At 41.0% G+C, this 22426-nt stretch overlaps 1 protein-coding gene and 1 non-coding gene across 3 annotated transcripts; one reads left to right on the top strand and one right to left on the bottom strand.

Moving 5' to 3' along the window:
- The first annotated feature begins 357 nt into the window (after positions 1–357).
- On the top strand, positions 358–429 carry Trnac-gca. The gene has a single exon. It is a non-coding gene; the product is annotated as a tRNA-Cys (tRNA).
- Positions 430–3078: 2649 nt separating this feature from the next.
- Positions 3079–22226, bottom strand: LOC119734374. Of its 2 annotated transcripts, none has more exons than XM_038207866.1 (19): positions 22124–22226; positions 21198–21323; positions 19865–19929; positions 18879–19078; positions 15770–15921; positions 15068–15231; positions 13977–14287; positions 12868–13016; positions 11399–11565; positions 10752–10846; positions 9628–9786; positions 9110–9264; positions 8222–8381; positions 7581–7656; positions 6789–6907; positions 5472–5605; positions 4642–4746; positions 4165–4314; positions 3079–3584 (listed from the first exon to the last, which is right to left on the bottom strand). In XM_038207866.1, the coding sequence occupies exons 1-19, from the start codon at positions 22124–22126 to the stop codon at positions 3486–3488; spliced, it is 2589 nt and encodes an 862-aa protein (XP_038063794.1). In that variant the 5' UTR covers positions 22127–22226; the 3' UTR covers positions 3079–3485. The 2 variants fall into 2 exon arrangements, with proteins under 2 accessions (XP_038063794.1, XP_038063796.1); XM_038207868.1 differs by having other exon boundaries at positions 5472–5602.
- Between the last annotated feature and the right edge of the window lie 200 nt (positions 22227–22426).

The raw sequence follows: 22426 nt of genomic DNA, 5'->3' as shown, positions 1-22426 counted from the left end.
AAAATGAAAGATGATGAAATAAGCTTTATAATTTGATGTACGTCTTGAACACCTTGGAGAGTTGTGAGTATTTTTCCTGAATTTCTGAAGTGGGGGCATTCAATCATTGGGGTCTATGGAAATGTATGTACTGGTCTGCAACCCGAAACCTCCCCGTGACCTGATCCTGGTCAAGATCCCTGGAGGATGTTTCAGGAGGAAACCAACCAAGTACCAATTAAGTACCAAGTACGGCATTGATTTGCTGAAAGTAATGATTAACGACATACGTTTGATTTCAGCCTGTGTCATGCTAGTGTTGACGGTACCGCCTATGGCTTTTTATCTATCTATATGTCACACTTTTATGATCACAACGGGGATATAGCTCAGTGGTAGAGCATTCGACTGCAGATCGAGAGGTCCCCGGTTCAAATCCGGGTGTCCCCTAGAGTGCATATCTATGTTATCATTTTTTATTTAATTAAAATGCCCAATTATTGCGGTTACATTATTTTAAAAAAAAAGAGTAAATGTTTGTCTTTGTTCATCAACCATTGAGTGCAAACTACCACCTTCCCAATCGACTTCTAACTGTAAAAATGTCATATCTGTGTCACGGTTTATGGGCGTAGTAATTTATAACAAGATTTCTTTACAACGCAGGGGATACTGGTAAAGCATTCGACTGGAGATCGCGAGGTCCCTGGTTCGAATCCAGATGTCGCCTTTTTTCTTATTATTTGGGAATGCGCATGCCTAAAACATAATCATTTATTCCCTATCACATTTTATGAAAAATAGATTAGCTATTAACTATTGAAATCACGTATTCTGTACACGTGATTTTAAGATATTTTTTTGTGCAAAGCTTCTAAACCGTCTGGCGTTTGTCCCTACTTTTTTTTCCGAAATCACGCAACCGACAAACAAGAATAATGTGATTTCATGCGTCAGGTAATCTTTTTAGCTCAGCACGCAGCTCAGGTTGACCGCACACGTTGAGTTTTTGCCTCGCAGAAAACTCGGCAAAAATTCACCGCACACGGGAATATTTGTGACCTACGTGCTCGAATATGACTTTTTGCTCAGCACGTAGCCATGGGCGTCGCCACGATTTTTTCAAGGGGGGGGGCAAAGCACTTTTCCAAAATCCTTGTACTTTCTATAGCATAGGCCTATTCTAAATTAATCATTCTTCGAGGGTGGGCGGAGGGACATTTGCTCACCCCACCCCATTGACACGCCCACGGACGCCCATGTTGTTAAATGTGCATTAAACTAACAGCAATATGACTTCGCATCTCTTCTTTTTCTAATTCTTTTTTCTTCTCCCCCCCCCCCCTTTTTGTTTTTGTTTTTTGGTTGTTTTTTCGCTCCTTGCCCCCCCCCCCTTCCGGGCTTCCGGGCATTGAGCGACATCCTGACGACGGTTATTTGGCAATACACTTGTGTTCGTTCCTGAATGGGAGCCAAGCTTTCTCTCCCAAAACACGACAAGTGCACAGATTTTTGAGCGAATTTATTGTCTATACATTTTATAGGCCTATAAGACGCAACTTTTTTCAGGGAAGGTGGAAGTAGGACAGATTTCTTGCAGGTAGAGTCAAGTGATCCCGTTTCATTGTTCCCAAAAAAATTATATCAATTTTCACTTGGTGAGAGGAAATACTTTTTTTTTACAGCAACAAAAGTGTTTACATGTATAATCTTTTGCCTTGTATAATTTAACAAGGGTTAGATGCCTTGATCAAATTTGCTTTCACTGTGACATCAAAATCAAAACGGCATGTTCAACTTTTGTGTCCATTTCGGAAGAGTCACCGCCAATCGTTGTCATCCTAATATCAAAACGCCTCAGCACACCAGTTTTCCAAAATGAAATACCAACGAAACCCGAGTGCTATATGCTTTTTTATAATTATTTATTGACTTTTCTAACTACAGAAGCACGGAATATCAAAGTATACATTTCCAATGTTAAGAATCAACTCAATTTCTTCTTCATCAGCAAAACGTGTTATAAGAATTGACACCGATATAGAAATGACAAAAAGGGAGGGAATGTTTTAATTCAAAAGTTGTATTTAATTGGGTAAAACAGTGAGATAATTATGTAGTGAAATTCCATCTTACAGTCATTTTTCGTGCTGTTTTCAAACATTCTATGATGTTTCAGGCACTCGTTTCAAATTTGTATAAGCACAGAATTCATGATGTTAAGCCGATAGTTCTATCCAAACGTACTGTGTTGAAAGTTTCACTTCTTCACCCATGTAGGTGAGGATGACAAAGCACACATTTTATGTTTCATCTGAATCTAAAAAATAATCATTTTCTTGATGATTATTTGAAAAAATCTGAATAATATAGATCGCCATGACGAAATCGTTTTACCAAAGTGTAACAATTTTTAGTAATATAAAAATATCTGTTTGAAAGTAATTGAAGAGTACAATTTTAAAGGCAAAAGTCAGCATCTTAATAAAGGGAACCGTTCACTGAACAGTTCTTGTTCTTCCAAAGACATCATAAAAAAAAAAATTACATTGTCCAAATACAACCAATTTTCTGTGGTTTCGAAGGCGCAGCAATATGTATTCTAAATCTAATTCAGTGATCTGTTGAAATAATTTGGGCTTTGTTAAGTCTGCATATTGTCAAGAAGCATTTAGAATCCTAAATAGTACTAGTTACATGCACGCGTGAAGTCATACAGGGACGGCAGAACGCTTTTCAAACTGGGGGGCGACACCAAAAAGGGGCGCTTGCTCAAAAAAAGGGGCACCTTCCGTCGGTGTAAAAGTGGGGGGGGGGGGAAAGAATATGGCCCCGTTCATTTCGCTATAAACCTATATGACGAGGAACAAATCTTTGTGTTTCTTTTACCTAGATATGTAGAGAGACCATTGCTTTTGATGGCCAGTTCAGTGACGTTTTATTCGTGTGAAGAGCACTATTATTTTTTAGGGGCCACTTTTCCATCTCGAGAGGGGGCACAATTTTCATGTTGCAAGCGAGGCACTAATTGTGCTTTCGAGGGGCAGTTTTCCATATCGAGGAGTAATCGCGAGATTTATTTTTGATGGCCAATTTTCCATCTCGAGAGGGGCACAATTATTGCGAGAGGGGTATTTGCGCTTTCGCGGGGTAGTTCTCCACCTCGAGAAGGTGAATAATCTTGTTAATATGAGAGGGGTACTTGCGTTTTTGAGGGGCAGTTTTGCATTACAAGAGAGGAGACAAATATATTTGTAGCGCGATCATATGCTTTAATGCGTTTGCGTTTGAGGGGCATTATTGTTTTTATCTCGAGGGGGCACAACCGCGAGAGGGGAACTTTTGTTGACCTAGGAAAATCTGGGGAGGGGAGCAAGTGCCCCCCCCCTGCCCCCGGTTCCACCGCCCCTGAAGTCATAATAACTTTACGATAAAATCAAAGCCAAGCATCAATCGTCACAAGACGTCACATCAAACAAGGATGGTCTGGTACCAAGACTGTAACCTTACAGTTGGTGGGCCAGGGTCTCCGCCTGGACACCCACTTCAGTCTTCGCGTCATCGTCCTCCCACGGCAAAGTGTAGCGAGCCACAAACACTTTGTTCTGTTAAAAAAAGCAAAGTTGAAGTCACTCATCCATATAATTTTTCTTAAGATTAATTATTTGTCTCTTACAAAAAGGTCAAACAATATTGATGCGGTCATGTTGCCCCTCGTTAAAAAAATAATGCGGCTTTGCTGAGATATACGAATGCTAGTTGAAATTATACCCCTAAGCACGATTTTAAAAACCAAAAAGTTAAAAATCAATCATGTTTACTCTCTCGTGTTCTTTGTAATGACTTGATCGAAGAAATGGGGACCTCATTTTCTGAAGATTACACTCAATTTTTTAATTAAAATATTTTTAACACAATTTTAAGTTTTGAAATGCAATAAAGAAAATCTGTGACGATAATGTTTGGCGCGGTAGGTCGATCGCGTGATCGATCGGTGGTGCTGCGCTATCGGTGTATTGCGCCCCATCGGTCGATCACCTTTTCTTCGTAATTCACGACTCTGGAGGATAGTCTGAGATTTCCTAACGGACCGACCGATTGCGCAAGCATTTCTGCATGCGCGATCGGGTGATAGCGCAGATCCACCGATCGCGCCCAACAGGTATAGCCTATAATTATACTCACGTTGTGCAAGAGGTCTGCATCAGTGACATCGCGCAGCAGTGTGGTTATGCCGGACTGAATGAGCTCAACAGAGGGCGGGCCTTGCAGGGCTGTCATGTACACCGTAGCCTGGCTCTCGCTGCTCTCACTCGGGTAGTAGTGCAAGATCAACTGAAACAGCAATTATGGGAAATAATCAATGTTCCGTCAACCATTCTGAACGGGGTGACGCAAGTTCAATATTAAGTTTTTGCCCCTCACCGACGCATCATACCAGTTGCTCTCAGTGTGTTACCCCCCCCCCCCCCCCGAGTGAAAGTGAGAAGAAGAAAAGCTCGCACTTTGACTTTGAGATATTCCGCTTCTACTGAAAACGTATTTTTGTTTAAGAAAACAGGTTATGAAATATGTAATATGTCCCATCTCCCAACTGACTTGCTAAACTTCTTAGGGACCCTTTTTCCTAAGCAACCATTAGACAGGAGCACAAGAACATACATCATTATCAGGCTGTTCCGGTAGCGATCTGCCAATCTCAGGCAGGAAGGCGCAGGTTTCGATGACTTTGTTGCACTCGGTGCTCAGAAAGTCAAGGAGGCTCATCTGCGAGTAAGACAAAAAGACAAATAATATTCTAGCTCAAGAGTTTGGGCGCACTATATGTACTTAAGGTCCTTTCGCTTGTTGTGCATTTTTTTTCTGTACAGGGCGAGTCAAAAAAGTGAAACCCAAATGTTGGGACTATTGTTTTAGTGAAGTTCTGCATGCAGCACTTTCTAAATCTAGGATATGAAAGCCCAATTCATAAGCTTTCTTTTAGTAAAGGTGCAAAAAAGTGTGTGTCCTTTCAGCAAAACGAACACAATTCACACACATCCCAATGTTTAGCTGAAAGAACACTTACCTTCTTGTGATCCGCTGACAAAACTTTAAAACGGGGTTGCGTTTAAAATTCCGTAACTTGAAAAGTACATGAATGATTTTAATGATTCTTGTACTGAAAGAAAGCTTATGAATTGGGCTTTCAAATCCTAGAATTTGAAAGTGCTACATGTAGAACTTCACTAAAACAATGGTCCCGACATTTGGGTTTCGCTTTTTTTTTTACTCACCCTGTATGAAGCACAAAATGATCAAAATCTTATTGGGTGCACTGAGTGATTTCGTGATAAAAAGGTTTTGCATGATTTGGCACTGTTTTCACGAAAATTGTAACATCCACTGAACTTAAATTTCAACAGGTTAGGTCTGTAACATTCTTCTGTAGATTTTGAGTTGTGTTATCGGAAACAAACCATAATGCCTTGATTTTTTCCCCGCTAACTTACGGAGGACATGACAGGCCTAGCTTTGGGTTCCACGTCGTAGCAGGACTGGTAGTACTCGTACAGCGGGGTGATTGCTTCATTAAAAGCATCCTCGATATTACAATTGGTGGTCACCTTGCAAACCCACAAATCTGCTGTAAAATGTACAATTATTAGTAGACATAACAAGTTTAGCCATTATCCTTACACTTAGAGTTACAGTAGGCCCTATGGTTGCAGACCAGTAAATCGGTCCGAAATTGCCTGCGCCGGCCAAATCACGATTTGCATGCCCTCAAAATCTTCAGTATTTGAGCACACTGTGGGCCATGAACTTGAGGGTTTGTAAAAAATATGGATGGAAGCCGTGCACAGGACTGTGAGCTTGTAGTTCCGTTCAATTTGGATGAAATTCGGGCCCTTAAAGCGCTCTATTTTGCAATGGAGTGTAGGCATCGTTTTCCAACATGGCGATGGGCTTCAGGACTATTTTCAGGGGTGATCATCTTCGGATGGAAATTTCTCCTAAAAGTAATCAGTTGACCCCCCAAAAATTGAAAAGAAAATGAAAGATGATGAAATAAACTTTAATTTGATGTGTGTCTCGAACACCTTGGAGAGTTGTATTTTTCCCGAATTTCTTATGTGTGAGCATTTACCATTGGGGTCTATGGAAGTTTATTTACTGGTCTGCAACCCTATGGGCCTTATTCACGAGTCGGCCATATTGGATTGAGAGTGAGGTAAAATCTTCATTTTTGGAACTTTTGCACGTAGAGAAATGAAAACAAGTTAATTACTCATTGATTCCAGTCTGCTTAAATGGATAATTTAAAGTTTAAAATTAAGCGTTCCCTAATGTTTAAAGCCCGATAAAAAAAAATGACAGTAAAAAAAGGCTGCATTATGCCTGCAAAATTAGTCTGGCGCCATCTCTTAACAAAACTGGCCAACTCGTGAATAAGGCACAAACAGTGGCACGTACTCTGCTACTGCACGTGCTAAAGCCCGTAAAAAGAAATTAATTCTTAAAAAAGGGCATAGGGGAGTCGGGTTGGCGTGGCGGTACTTTCCTCGCCTTCCACCGCTGTGACCCGGGTTCGAATCCCGCCCGAATCCGAATCCCGCCCGGGTCAATATGTGGATTGGGTTTTCAGTCCCTACCTGATTCCGTGGGTTTTCCTCAGAATAATCCTCTGGGCTTTTCCTCCCACCTCTAAAACTGTAATTTCTTCTCATTGTCTTCTCTCTACATGTTTCTTCAGGCTTTCGAGTTACAATGCTTAGGGTACTTATGAGGAATAAATAAATAATTAGAAAATGTAAAGCTGTACTAACTTCTTTGGTAGAGTCTTTCCTCGAAGGTAGAGTAAGAGCGGACGATCTCATATGTTGGACACTCGGTCCCCACATCACAGCCTGAGCCCTGGATGCTGTACTGGGGGCTTCCCTCTGGGCTGAAATGCAATGAAAAAAAGACAAAAGTTTTAAACTTCTGTCCACGGATCACCAAAAAAGGTAAGTGTTCTTTTAGCAAAACGAAAACAATTTAGGGCCTACATACGTCCCTATGTGAATTGTACTCGTTTTGCTGAAAGAACACCTTTCTGTGATCCGTGGACAGAAGTTTAAAAACGGTGTTTGTGTTTGAAATTCCGTAACTTGAAAAGTACATAAGCGATTTGAATGATTTTTGTACTACAAGAAAGCTCATGAATTGGTTTTCATATCCTAGATTTTGAAAGTGCTACATGCAGAACTTCATTAAATAATTGGTCCTGCTATTTGGGGTCTTTTTTACTCACCCTGTATATCAGTACCGTAATTGTTTTCAAGATAATTATATGGTTTTATCGCTTGATGTACATTCATAATTCTAAAAAAGCGAGTCACTCGGTTTTAAACTTGCTACTGATTGGCAGATTTGAAAATCAAGAGGTTTTAGAAAAAAGTGCTAAATTTGCGAAGTCTCATCACTGAGGGACTACAAACTCATCATCATTCAAACGAATTCACAAGATAGTGTTTAAAACCAAACTGAACAAGATTTATGTAAAAAGGTAAGTGGTATATGTTCTCTCTCCTTTGGGGATTATCATGATTTAAAGTTTTCCTGAAAATGTATATTACCGTGGTCTGGCACACGTGGCCTGGGGGATCCAGATCTCATGACGGTGGGGTTGGGGGCGCCACGGAGCATCATATGCTATCGAAGAGAGGGGGTTAACGGGAAAGAATCAACAAAAACTGTGATCAGTTACTTATCTACTTCATAGTCAACAATCCGTCTTTTCTAAGCACTCCCTGCTCACAATCTTAAAGGTCCCGGATCAGGGTGACCTGACACTGTTTCCGAGTCATATGACAGAGGATAGTGTCATTTTGACACGGAAAGTGTCATTTTGACCCAGAAGAGTGTCAGGCCAAACCTGACCCGGATTCCGGGTCGAATCTGACCCAGGACATGAATGCAAGCAAACCAACGTCTGAGCTTTGACTTCCAAACATGAGTATCTTAACTTATACAATTGATTATACCTCTGTCGATTACTGTATTGTACACCTATAATATCCAAATAATAAGATGACACCTTTTAATATTCGATTATTCACATTTTTCGCTACTTCAAACAGCCAAAAATTTAGTTTATTGAATAATCAGTTTATGACACCTATAGTATTCGAATAGTCGAATTATTTGTTACTTAAGAAGTGAGAATCGCATTCCCTGAGTTCTTTTTTCTCTCTCTCTTCCAATGGGCGGAACTTACTGGCGACAGCAAACTCATCCCTGGCATAGCACAGCTCAAGCCTGTCCAGCTCGCCTTTCATTCGGGCCAATTTGGTATCCACGACCTCTTCGGTAGACGACTCTTCAAATGTGATGACGAACGTGTCTCGTGCCTCCAACCTGAACAACTCAACCCCTTCCTGAAAACATTGAAAGGAGTGTAAGTTGTCTTGAAATAAAAAAGTATTGTAACAAAAGCTGACATTTATGATTTCTGAGTGAAGCCGGAGTGTCATCTTCCATGTTTGCAGCATTGCTAATGTTCCTTTTGTATCAATAGCATCGTGACATTTAGGAGTGATCAACGGCTAGAAGACATACAGGTTCATGGCTTCTAACCAACGGCACTGAATATTTTTTACAAAAAATGGGAAACCGCCAACAAAGGGTTGGATAGCTCAATTGGTTGGGCGCTGGAACGGTGTTCCGCAGGTCAAAATCCTGCTACGGTAAGTTTCTGTATTCATCCTTAAAGTTTGCGTGAACATCACAAAAGAGCCGTCGTGCTCTGAACTCCATCAAGAAGTAGAAAATAAAATCGAAAACTTCAGTGGTCCATACCACTTAGACAAATGTAAAGTTACTGTCTTGTGTAAACAAAAAAATAAGGAGAACGGGTCATTCTTGTGTTGCAAGAAGTTTCCCGCACGCTGTTGGGCACCTTTTGCAACAGACTTCCAGGACATGTCGTGGGTAATATGAAATGGAAAGCGAATCTTCTTCGTTAGAAATATAACGTTATCCCAAAGATGACGCTCTCTGAGCAGCAGTAAACCATGCGACTGGCAAACCGGACCTTTTCCCGGTATTGAATGGTGTCCGAGTATGCACGATTGCGCTTGATGAAAGAAAATATGCCTAAACTTGCCTCGGTGGGTTCTGGGGCATTTTGGTGTTTCTCTGAGGGCAGGTAGAACATGAGATTGTAGGAGAAGTCACAGCCTTGAGGAGGATTGTCTGTGGACTTATGAACCAGGATCACTGGAGTGGGCCGTGCGATGCTCTCATTTCGATTGTTGGCTCCTGTCAGAGGCAAGCGAAGAAAGATGTCGGTTATGCTGATGTATATTCATGTCTTGTATACATAGAGTTTAAGCTCAATCAAACAAAGCGTACTGTAATCATGATTATTAATATTCCACGTTTCCGTCAATATACGAGTACAAATGGGTGCGTTTTCTGGTATCGGAAACACAAGATTTTTGGAGACCCCCTTTTGAAAATTTAACTTTCTGGACCAATATTACATCTGATTTTTATGTTCAATCTTATCATTTTATGTTACATCTATTTTTTGTATGTTACATCGGATTTGTATGTTACATCTGATTTGTATGATATGTCTTAACTCATAAAAGAAATCGCGCGGTGATAGGTTCATCTCACCTCTAAAATAGCGGTGGAGAGGCATGTAAGCCACATTGTACGCGGTGGTCATATTGCAGGTGTTGGTTCTGCGGAGGACGTACAGGTTGCCCGAGATGTGTCGACGCTGGATGTCGTCGGTTAGGCTCTGAAGCACGCGGTAGCTAGGGCACTCCTTGCCTGCAAACCAACATTGAAAAATGAAGCACATTAGTGACAAAATTAATTGTAATTGCCAAAATAATGATATGCCCTTACAGTACCCATGCAGGAACACTGCAATACCGGAACTCATACTTCCAGGTTATTCAACATTTCCGATTTTGATCAAGAGGACGTAAGGTGAAACTTTTCAAGGTCCTGTTAGAAATACAGAATGCATGTAATAACATCTGCCTTCAATTCGATGTGTGATTTTCCCCCAAATTACTTGCTTAATTTGTAAAATTTGTCGAAAAGAAACCAGTGACTAGGCCTACCCAAATTTGATTGCTTTTTGTACATGTATTTACGAAATGGAACTAAGGTTCATAAACAGGAAAACACAGATGATAGTCATATTTGCTGACCCAATATTTGTGGGTGTGTTTTTTTTTTTATGTCATCAGCAAGTTTTTTCTTCTGGTTATCTGTTAATCAGTATTTTTTTAAATTCTTTTAACAAAATTTTTTTTTCTGCAGCCTTTCTGGTCAACTTCATGGGAAACCGAAAGTTAAAGCAAAATCCCCTTATTATATAGGCCAACCAATTAGATTAGCTTGTTATATAGGCACTTCTAAAATGTCTTAACATAGTAGACCTCATTTATATTCATAAGCAATCTAAAAAAAATAACTTGCATCCCCAGTAGTTCATCTTTGACACTTTGAGAAGCCAGTAGGCGCTTTATAAGACATTTCTTTCCAGTCTTTTCCGTGATTTTGGCAAGTTTTTTGAGCTGGATGTTCGTGAAAGACTGGTTTAGAGACAGTAAGCCTACGATTCACTCGGGCGCCAGTGCGATCGACAAAAGTCAATATTCGAGAGAAAAAAAGGAGTTCTAGTGCCTCAGTTACTGGGTCTAGCACTGGACATAAGTTAATACTCAAATAAGGACTTATATGTCTTCTGAGTTGTCTTCTGAGACAAGACATTCCATCTATACCTCTGTGTTCACAAGCCGACGCACATCTTGGACTCTTTGCAAGAGGGTCCATGTACACAAGGATGTCGTTACGACAATCAGTCACCTGGTAGGAGCTAAACACAGATGAGATAAAGTTAGTCAATCTTTCTTTATAATTACTCCTTACAGTTTCCATCACGTATAAACATTTTTCAGGTAATTTAATTCAAGTCTCTGGAGTAATTTTGTTCACGGCGCGACTCTGAATGCCTCCCTGAAACTGATATTATCGGCGCGGTATAAGGATCAAGCAAAAGCGTTACATAATAAAGGCATATAGAATCGTTTGCATTTATCCCAAAAGTAGCCTACCGTTTTATTACTAAAACGTTTACTTGGATTAAAGATCGTAGGCCTATAGGTGCTAAACACCTCGTGAAATTAATCCGTCCGACTGGCTTGTTCTTATTGAGAAGAAGTCACGAAAATGTATGGTGATTTGTAATATCAGTCAATAATGACTGATTTGTTTTTAAAAAGAGAGTTATATTGACGAATCCTGATCAAAAGATTATTCACACTTGTCACTGTTTTCTCGAAAAAAAAAGGTTCTTGAGCGGTATCATAAACGGACAAAATGTATGAAAAGCATAACAATCTCATGTGCCTTTAAGCCTGATACTAACGGGTAGTATTGATTCCTGGCCCATCGCCGCGAACTCATGTAAAGCTCGCCAGCATCGATCAAGAGATTCTGCAATTTCTGAAGCATCTGCTCATCTCGGAACTCGAAGGAAAAGCCGGTGTAGTTGAGAGCAAACATGACGGCTGATGGCTCATCCAAAATCCTCACCTAACCGGGAAAAGCCCATAAAATGCAGGTATAAGAACACTGGTATGGACCGGAAAAGTATACCGATTTAATAAGAAAACCTTGTTCGAAGAAAGGGCTGGTCCAAATACCTTGTGAAATTATTCCGCCAAAAATGATTTCGATTGTAAGAAAACAGTCATTGAAGGCGATTTTAAAAGTGTGCCCGCAGGATAGTGTATACGCGCGATAACAACGGAACTGAGTAACGAGACCCAAATATTCAAAATGACATTGTACAGTAGTCACTGAGATATAGCAGGATAGTTGATTAATTACTGCTCACCCTACTTAAGATTTTGAGTAATTCGGTTGCTTCAAACGAGAAAAAAATGAACAAGGGGTAAATCTGAGCTTTAGGATCGCTAGACCGAGAGAACAAAGATAGACCAAAGACGAATAATTGCAGGGATATTTCTGTTGGTTAAGTGCCAGGACGGTGCACGGGAGGTGGAAGGTCTCCAATCCCACTCCCTATCAATTTTTTTTTCATCCTTTTTTTTCTTGGACCTTATGAGGCACCGCGTTTTGACAGAGTTTAAATGGTTTCAAGAGATTCCTTTAGCGATCCTTAAGGAACGTTTACAGTCAAGTGAGAAATCTTTTCCTGAAACACAGGGATGCGGCAACTGCAGTATTTTGTTTAATTGCTTTTTCAACATGATGATTTTGCCAAAGGAATTACATATCACGAGGTTTATGTGGTCGCATTGTAAGGTGGAGACTAATGATAATCAATCCAGGTCATCACAACATGAATGCAATCATGGAACCTATTTTCTCTGGAATCACCAAGTATAAAAGTGTATAATCGCAGCATAGACTTCAACTGTGAATTGAGATGAAACGGAATTGACAAAGACAAAATATGAATGCAGTAACGGATAATGATAGATAAAGAAAGGTTTGCGGAAACACCATGTGCGAATAATTTCTCAACTAAAAGAATGGTTCTGAAAAGAACCAGAGGTATAAACTCGACGTTCCGGTCAGTATGCTCTGACCGTCTTCAAGAGAGTGCCTAAACTCTAAGAAAGTAAATACTTAAGTAGCAAAAGGCGAAATCAATGAAGTGTGAAGTTAAGTAAGATTTGAGGCTTTGCATGGTGGAGATACTAAATAAAGAAAGGTTTGCGGAAACACCATGTGCGAATAATTTCTCAACTAAAAGAATGGTTCTGAAAAGAACCAGAGGTATAAACTCGACGTTCCGGTCAGTATGCTCTGACCGTCTTCAGGAGAGTGATAATGATAGGTTCTTTTTCTCTGATAAAAAATACTTACAGCAGGGTCCAGCGGCTGCGGAATACCCTTATACAACTCCGGAGGCAGATAATACGCATAGGTGTAATCCCTGTAGATGTTGTACGCGTACGGTGACTTGGGCCACTCCTGCGTTATGCGAACTGGTAACGTTTTCTCGATCTTTACACCTGAAAGAAAGTCACAAGAACCCAGCTGACAACACTGATATGTAACAAGCATTAAACGGATATCCGACTATGTTACCAATATATATGCCAAAATGAAGGAGTCAACCTGATGACAAATAAAAACCAAATAATGATTAAAATAAAATTAAAAGTCATTTTCGTGAGGCAAACTGAACACTGTATTAATCATTCCAGATCCCTGAAGTTTAATATAATTCCAGTCCTTTTTGTATTTTGTACATTTTTGCCAATTTTGTCTTCACCCACGGCAGGAAGCATTTCGTCGACCGGCTTTATACTCTCTACCCCTCACCCTTTGTCTCTTTCTTTGTTTTTGATTGTTTCCCCCGAAACGTCTTATAGCAGGTGCGAACGAGAACGCGATTTTTTGAGGCCATCACGTCTTCCGAATTCGCAAGACTTGAGAGCATTTTAACCTAGTCTGGACGAATTTCACTGCGAAGGTTTCTCGACGTAAATCTCGCTTCGCATTCACATGGAGTATGAACCGACCCTTGTGATTCATTCTCAACGCGACCGTATTGACGAAGCCGACGGAGTTTAAAATGCGGACATCGCAAGGAAGATTCGTTTACCGTCTTTGATCACTATAATCTTTGCGGTAACTTTGTGTCCCTCGCGCCAAATTATATCTACGACGTGACGTCACAGAGTCGCGTTCACTTTCGCATTCGCGCCACATTACATCATGAATGTAATAAACTGGGCCAAACTTTTGCTTAACAAATTATGTGCTTAACAAAGTCAGTTGAGAACCTTCATAAGCTATACATCCATGAATTATTAAGCAGTTAACCTCTTTTTGCGGCTTAGCAAAATCATATTTTCATCACCTTTCGCCGTTAATTATCGCTAAGGAATTTTCTTGGCACCCAACTCTCCGTGAAGTACGAGCCAGCCATTTAAGCTATTCCACGTACGTCATCATTGTTTATATACCTTGGTCATTGTGCCCTTTGATGTAGTGGTCCAGCTTTGGGAACGCGTCGAATTTGCCCACGTCCGACGATATTGCGTTGATGGTGACCGACACCCACACGGCCCTGTCGTACTGTCGGGCGTCGTACTCGGCGCCGGTACAGAGCTGGGTGAACCCTGGGTCGGACGCATTGTTGATGAGGGCCTCCGGAACTGGTACCACGGGAATGGACGGGAGTGCGGTTTTCTGGAGAGGGGCACAGTTAGGCTTTTGAACGTCTGGGTTGAACAGGAGCAAGACCTCATTTTGGCGACCTGTTACTTCCGTTTGCCTATAAGGAATACAAAAAAATACAACTAAATATCTCACATGGACTTTATTCGAGGATTTGGGTATAAGATCGTATAGTAAGCTTTACCCAAGATCAAAAACCGTATAGAAGATGCTACTGCAACGAGGCACCCAAAACAAAGGGCCTGTTTGTTTCGCGTAGATCCGCGATCGGTGATCTGACGCGTCGAGAGCTGCTCTGGATCACGTTTTAACTTATCCTGCTCAGGCGGTGGGTTCGCAAGATCAAAGATGGCTACGTGTTCGACGGACGGAGAGAAAAAGTAAGGTTTTTGTGTGTTCATGCGCATGACGATTCGACGCGCGAGAATGGTCCTCTTTGTTTTCGCACGCCGCTGGATCACATGATCTCGATCAGGAGCTGGAATGAAACAAACAATCATATCAAAATCTAGGAACCTGCCAGCTTTTGAACTGGATCTTAGAGCTGGTGAAGAGACAAGAGAATCGGTACACGGCATTAAGAATGTTGCGGATTTGAATCCTGTCGATTCAAACATTCTGAAAAGTTTCGGATTAGATTTGACCCAGAATCTGGATTCATTTGACCTGATACTTTTAACGGTAAAAAAAACACTTTTCTACTTCAAAAGGACACTTCTGCCAAGAATTCCGGGCCGCAGAATGACCCGAAAATGAGCCACAGAAGTGTCATTTTGACCTGGAATAGTGTCATTTTGACCCTAAAAAGTACTAGGTCAAATAGAAGCCGAATTCCGGGTCGAAATCTGACCAAGGACTTCTTAGAGTATACGCTCACGTGTTGTAAACGTCAACGAAGAAGAATTCGCGAAGGAACTCCTCCCTCTGTCCGTTCAGGAGGTCTTCAAGCTCATTGCGCTTCTGGAAGTCCAAGAACGCGTAAGTGTAGCTCGGGAAAGTGATGACAAAGTACCGTTCGGGTTCCTCTTCGATGATGAACATCTGTTGGAAAGAAAGTTCACCAAATATTGGATTTGATAGTTTTGATCTCGAAGGGTGGTGTACATTGTTTCAATTTTTTTCTAGTGTTACGCTTTTGAAGCATAAACAAATACACAATAACCCACATATGACACACTGAAATGTGTCTTCTCTGGGTTTAATTTTGCATCCGACTTTACTACTTTTCAAATTCTAAACCTCTGACATAAATTGAAGTTCATTTAAAATCCTACCACCAAAATAACAACTCCTGTTCAAAGGATACAGGCAAGTAAAATGTATGCATTCATGATTAAACTTCGAAATTAAACTTTGGATTCTTTAAATTGAATTGTTAGTTTCTAAAAGGAAATTAAAATAAGGAAAGAGTAGTCTTTAATGGAACATGTAAATATTTTGAAAGACCATCGACGGTCGACTCTCACTTGTTGATTTTTTTAAACTATCCTTTTTCAATAAAGGCACAAAAATACCCCAAAAAAGTTCTGTAATGTAGATTCACTTTCTAAAAATACAAATCCATAAAAGCTGTACTCACATCTGGGTCTGTTGGTTCCGGCGGATTATCGTGAAGTTGAGGAGGCAGGTACATGGAGTAGATGAGCGTCTTCTCCTCATAGCCTGGCCCCCACTGGCCTGAGGACCGCGGGGTCTTCAACCGCAGTGGGCTTGTCATGGTGATGGTCATATCTGAAACAAACAAAATGGCATCCACAGTAAAATATAACGAGTGATTCTGGATAATTTTCGACATTATTTTTCCACCGTGATAATTATTGTACTCGTGTTGCCTATGTACAGTTCTTAAGAAACTAAGACCCCGTTCCCACTTGATCCACCAATTGGGGGATCTGATCCACCTTTTGCCAAATTGCCGGATCAGATCCCCCAATTGGTGGATCAGATCCGGCAATTGTGTGTAGTGGGAACGCTAACCGTTATAAGGTGGATCAGGATCAGATCCACCTTTTCTGATCCACCTCTGGACCAGGATACAGATCCCCCAATTGGTGGATCAGATCCGGCAATTGCCGGATCACGATCAGATGGGAACGCAAAAGGTGGATCTGATCCGGCAATTTGACCTGTTAACATCCGCCCGGTGCACGAGTGGCGCGAAAATGTTGCGGTCTCATGAACGAAGAAACACGTTTTCAGGCGTGTAGCTCATGTGAACATTTACAGCGTATACAACATGCACAATAAACAACCGCTGAACTACGGGCTAGCACCGCCCATGCAAAAGCGCACGTGGTATCCTAAAACTACACTATAGGCCTTATTTTTGTTGCGTGTTCGTCCATTAATACTAAACCTTTTTCATTCCTGAAATTTTACTTATTTTTCCATCCATAAATGACTCTGAGTCCGCACTCACCAAAAGACTTTACTTTGGCACAGAATCATGGAAAAGCTTACGAGTATGCGATGAGAATAGTGCCGATAACGCGGTACGTACGGAGGTGACAAATCTAGTATTGATTATAGAAAATTGGAAAATGATGTCGTAGTACACATGTGACCGTTTCTAACCAATGAGAAGCTTCAGAACCAGGGAATCCCTTATCGATGCATTGGTTTCTGCCGTGATGTCACACAATGAGCGGCTCTGTTGGATTTCACCTGTTAATTTATGCACGCACGGATCCTCTACGGATCCGTGATTTATGTTGGTGAATTCGCGTAATTTTTGTCTGTGAATTCTGATAGTGCTGTTTGAAAACTGACCCATCCTGGCCTAGCATGCAACCATGCAACAATGGCACTCCCACAAAGCGCGCGTAATTCCGAACTCAGTGACCTTTCGGACCCAACATTTCCGTACGAAAAGGTGGATCAAGCATAAGTGGGAACGCGACTTGCGGTTTCGTTGCGGTAAGATAACGATCACACCAAAATGCCGGATCTTGATCCACCTTTTTCCAATTCAAGTGGGAACGCGGTGTAACTTCCATAAACACAATTGGGAAAATACAACGAAGCAACCATAATTGCTAAGGCAGAGCGTCGGTCGTTGTCAAGGAAAGCTAATCCGATTACGTACTAAGACGCTGTAACAGTGCATTGAAATTCGTACCCCCCCCCCCCAAAAAAAACATGGCCTTTTGAACGTTGTGTTTCTCAGAAAATATGCTCGGTATGATTGAAATGTTACATTCCGAACTGAAGAAGAAATTCTAAACTTCATGCCAGTGAAAAAATTGCCGTCATCGATGCCGAAACGTCAATACTGGTTACTATCAAAGCTGACCTTTAAGTCTGGAAGAAATCGTTCGAAAACTTCCCCAAATGTATTTATCCCAATTTCTAGGAATTTACCGAAGTTGTTATTTCTCGAGTAGTTGAACACTTATATCATCTAAGTATTTTCCGAATTTCAGCTTAATATGTTGTTGTGGACGCTAGAATTACACGTGGAACCATCTCCAAGGAAAATTTCAAAGAGAATCAAAACAATTATTTGCCGACCCAACCCATGTGCATTGTTCAGCAAAGCGCCGTAGGCGCTACAGCTGACCGATTTCGGCCCGGTGTCACATGAAAATCCGACTCCTATGAAAATCGGACCCCCTTTTCCCTATTAGTGGTTAATCCCTCGCACGTGACAGGTCACTCTCCCGAACGATCCTAAAAATAGCATGGTATCGTACTCACGCGTGCGCAGTACTACCAATGAGTCCACATTTCATGGAGTCGGATATTCACGCTACACCGGCACACAATGATGGAGGGCATATTAGCATATTCATTAGCGTCACTCGGCGTGACATGGCGTGGGTCTCGGTATCGACCAATGGAAGCCGGCAAAAAGGGGGATATTACAACACCGTAATGGATAGGAACCTCATTAATATTCGTGAGGCTTGAACAGATTGATAGATATTGCGCACGCCAGTGTTACAATTTTCAAAATTACACGTAGCGAGGCCCATTTTTTTCCAATTTCAACGAAAAGTAATGAACATATCACAACGACTTTTAGCACATACTTGGATCATTATAGGGGAAATAAATCCTGAAAGTTGCATGAAGATACGGTCTTTCAAATGGGAGAAATTATTTTCAAAGATTTCACCCGCCAACGTGAACATGTCTGTGTACATGTAGTTTCATTCAAAATAAAGTGTTAATAAAGCCTTTAGAAATTGCTCTTCGCAAACACATGCTGGACGGGGCAAACTGTACATCACAATGAATATATACATTTCCGTAACTATTCAATCTTTCAAGTTACATACTGATATGTCACTTAACAGATCATCTCAAGAACTATAGCTCGGAGCCTCTAAAAAGAGTAAACAGGTATTCTAAAATCTTGTCCTAGTTCTCCATTTCATAGGAAGTGTACTATTGGGTTAAAATGTCCGCGTGGGGGTGCAAGGCTCCGTGGGTTTCAAATAATTTAAAACGTTGGGTAAGGGTCCATTTGCAGGGGGAGCTGGAACAAGGGGGGGGGGGTTACGGAGAGGCCCCCTCCCCTCCCTCCTTAATTATGCCACTTGTTTGAAACAATATATATCTATATCAACTCGGATGAGGCACGAGGGCGTGCCCCCGTCAACCCCCACCCCCTACCCACCCCCTCACACCCACCCCACCCCATGCAGTCTTGCCACTGTGCCTAGCTCTGGTCTGTCTTTTCTTACTGCGAGAGTTCTTTCCGTTGAAGTACTCCTCCAGTTTCGGCCGCGCCAACAGGACGGCCACATCACTAAACCGACCGGTCATATTGAGGCCAACCCAGACAGATTTGGGGTAGGACCGAGCCTGATACCCGAATGATACCTGGGGATCGCACAGCTCCTGGTACGGTGGGAACGGTCGGTATTTGGGGGCCTCTTGTTCCCTTTGAGAAACAAAATATATTTAAGAATCAAAATATATTATTTATTATTCTTTTATTTATTTATTATCTTTTAACATGATCGACACAACTCCATAATCGTTGTACTTGAATCCTTAAAATACATGTCATAGCGGCGGATCGTTCTAATTCCAAAAGGCTGGTGGTGCATTATAGAATCAATGTGACGAAAGTTCTTATTTTTATTTTAAAGAATAAAACACATTTTTAGCTATTATGAGCGTCTGTGCCCCTCTAAAATATGGCGCTTTTTGCGAAGAACAACAGATCCGCCTTTAGTAAACGTGTTCCCTGGCCTATTACATTATTGGTTTTGAACACTGAGGAGTGGGACGCAAAAGTATCCCACACTAAAAGTTATACATGTATTTTCAAGAGGGCTGAAAACGTCCAAAACTAGGGGAAGGAACTTTTTTTCGTTTAAATAAAGTACCAAAATTGACAATCCTTTTGGAGAAACAAAAATCGAAGATGTTGAAAAGCGGCCCGTTCAGCCACTGACTAAATACAAGCAGACTAAAAATGGGGCCAAGGCAGGCCAGGGTTTTGTTTGCCCGTTGCGTTTAAATTGTCCATCCCGTTCAAATATTTGTTCTCGAATTGCCTTAGAATGCAGGAGAAAGCATCGTAGATTTTGAACATTTTACGGGGAGCAGGTCCTATAGACCCCACTAGCTTGCGGGACGTTTCCTGAAAGCTGAATCCAACCCTGCTGGCATAATATTTTGTTTCCCTTAGTGAATTTTTACATTTCTTCAACAAACTCACCAAAACAGTCCTCGAAGGTAATTGAATCCATCGCTGAACCATGACCACAGACTACCGGTTCGACTCTGCAATATTATTTACATTCATGAATGTTATTTTTAATTGTTAGCATGTAAGACAAATAAGATCATATGCATTTACCCCAAAAGTACACCTGACGAATTATTATCAAAAGGCTTAGGCCTAAGATCGTACACTCTAAAAACTGTGCTTAGCAACTAAACAAAATCTTGCTATCACTTTGTAAAGAAACTTTGGAAGCAAAAAAAGTAATCAATTATCCAATTTCTAAACATCAATGCACAATCGCAAAAACACTATTCATCAATACTCGAAACATGTTCAGTATTTAAACATTCTCACAAACTGACAGCAAAAAAGTGTTGAAAAAGTGTTTAATTGCCAAACACAATTTTTGCAGGTGTAGGCTATTAATTGTTGATGTTCCCCTTTAAGTCGGCGTCGCTCCTAACGAGTGGCGCCCTGTGGTTTTTCGCCTCTAGTGCCTTGTTACAGCGAAAATTTTACCTCAAATATATTTCACAGAAATTTCATCAAGCTATAAATATTCCCGTTCGTAAACTTTGAGTTTATCTACCCGTTACAAAGTTAAGAGACAATTTTTTACAATAGTGCGATTTTTCAAATTTTATTTTGAAGCGCGCAGTAACCCTTTTGAAAGGCGCTCACAATATGAAAATCTCGTTCTGCCAAACATTGTAGTTGATAGGTGAGTGGAGTTATTGTTTAACAGATCTTGTCAACTTTAAAGAAAATCTTTAATACTCAAATTGGGAGTTTCTGATATTTGTTGAAGTGCGTCAAGGTATAGGAACACTCGGACGATTTTGTGCCCAATTTCTGGGCGCCACCGTGTTTTAATTTCTGACTAAAATTCACGACAATAAAATTGTTCAAAGGGGTTCATAAGCGAGCATTTTTAAGGTTTTAGTACCAATATTTAATTGAATGCACAGTTGAAGCTTGTCAACAAAGAGGTTCAGTAACTCTGCCGAGGAAATTGGGGGGAAACATCGAAGTGCGCGACGTTACGGGACGCCACAATACTAAGTTCGTAGAAATTACATGTATTTGATATTTCTCTATGCTATGATGGCAGGGGCGGAGCTAAGGGGTAGAGGTTTTAACCCCCCCCCCCCCCCCCCCCATCTCCACTTTGATCGCAAAGGGGAATATAAACCTCTCTTGAGCCAAACTACCCCTCTTGAGCCTTGTACTAAATTTCCATCAACATTTGCCAACTGCAGGGTGCAATATGCCCCAGCTTGAGAAGGACGGAAAAGCGGAAAAAACACATCTCTTATCAACCTACCGGCTGATCCACGCTTGTCTGGCTGTTGAACGGATTGTCAGCAGAGTCTATCAGGCTTGCGTCCCGCGAGGGCACGGCGGCCTGGGCCAACAGGCCACAGAGAGCAAGGAAGAGCACAACACGGTACTGCAAGAGGACAAAAAAGGTATCTTAACACTCCAAGAACACTTCAAGCTAGGACACAACAAAAACTATTAGACGTCTCTCTGATTTGCAAAGAAAGAAAATTAACTTTGTTGGGTGAAAATGCACTCCCATCGACTGAAACTATGGACCAGACGTTTCAGCGAGAAATGTATTCAATCAGGTAGATTGAACTTGTTTTCACTCGAATTTCCACTATTGATAGATTTTTAAGAGTAGCCTAACGGTCTAAAATTACAAGTGACTTTCAATCTAAATCGTCTAGTCCCTAGCTACACTTTTTGGAATTAAGTGTGCGCTTGACTTTCAATGCTTTATCGCTTTTGGTTGAGGTATTTTTTAATTTTTTTTCTTCTTAAAAAAAAATAATAATAAATAAAAAAATCTTTAAACAGATACAACAGTTATACTATATGTATATACCGAAAAATCGCGTTAATCCAACTAAATTGTTTTTTATGTACAGGGTGAGTCAAAAAAGGAAACACAAATGGCGTCCCCTATTTTGTAAAGAAGCTCTGCATGTAGCACCATCAAAATCTAGGATGTACAAGCCCAAATAATAAGATTTCTTTTAGTACAAGCATAGAGGAATAAGAACACATTCAAATCACTCATGTTCTTTTCGAGTTATGGAATTTGAACACAAACGCAGTTTTAAACTGAGGTTTAACTGATCCAGATGATAGGCCTAATACATTTTGAAGTCGCGCGGTACTAGTATAACTATCCGGTCTTTGTACTACATGTACGATGTACCAAAAGGTTCAATAGAGACTTACCATTTCGTGGATCCTGTTCCTCACCTCTTCAAGGCTGACCAACGAATGAGCTTGCGTAGGGCTTGCACGAAGTCCTCATATCGGTGACAGTTTAGGGGACCACCAGAAATTATCCTGAAACATTTGGACTCGGTGCATTACTTTAATACACAGAGCCATGCTGGATTTGGGGCGGTCCCTGTAAAGTCCAGGTCTCGTCCGGGTCACTGTGCGCGCCGGATGATCGCAGGAGCCTATTCGCCAACAATTATTAGCATACAATATCAGGATACGGCGTTCACGCATACAGTTCATGTTCAACTT

This window comes from Patiria miniata, unplaced genomic scaffold, assembly GCF_015706575.1.
Source record: "Patiria miniata isolate m_02_andy unplaced genomic scaffold, ASM1570657v1 HiC_scaffold_27, whole genome shotgun sequence".
Taxonomy (NCBI): domain Eukaryota; kingdom Metazoa; phylum Echinodermata; class Asteroidea; order Valvatida; family Asterinidae; genus Patiria; species Patiria miniata.
This window is presented reverse-complemented; position numbering and strand designations above follow the sequence as displayed.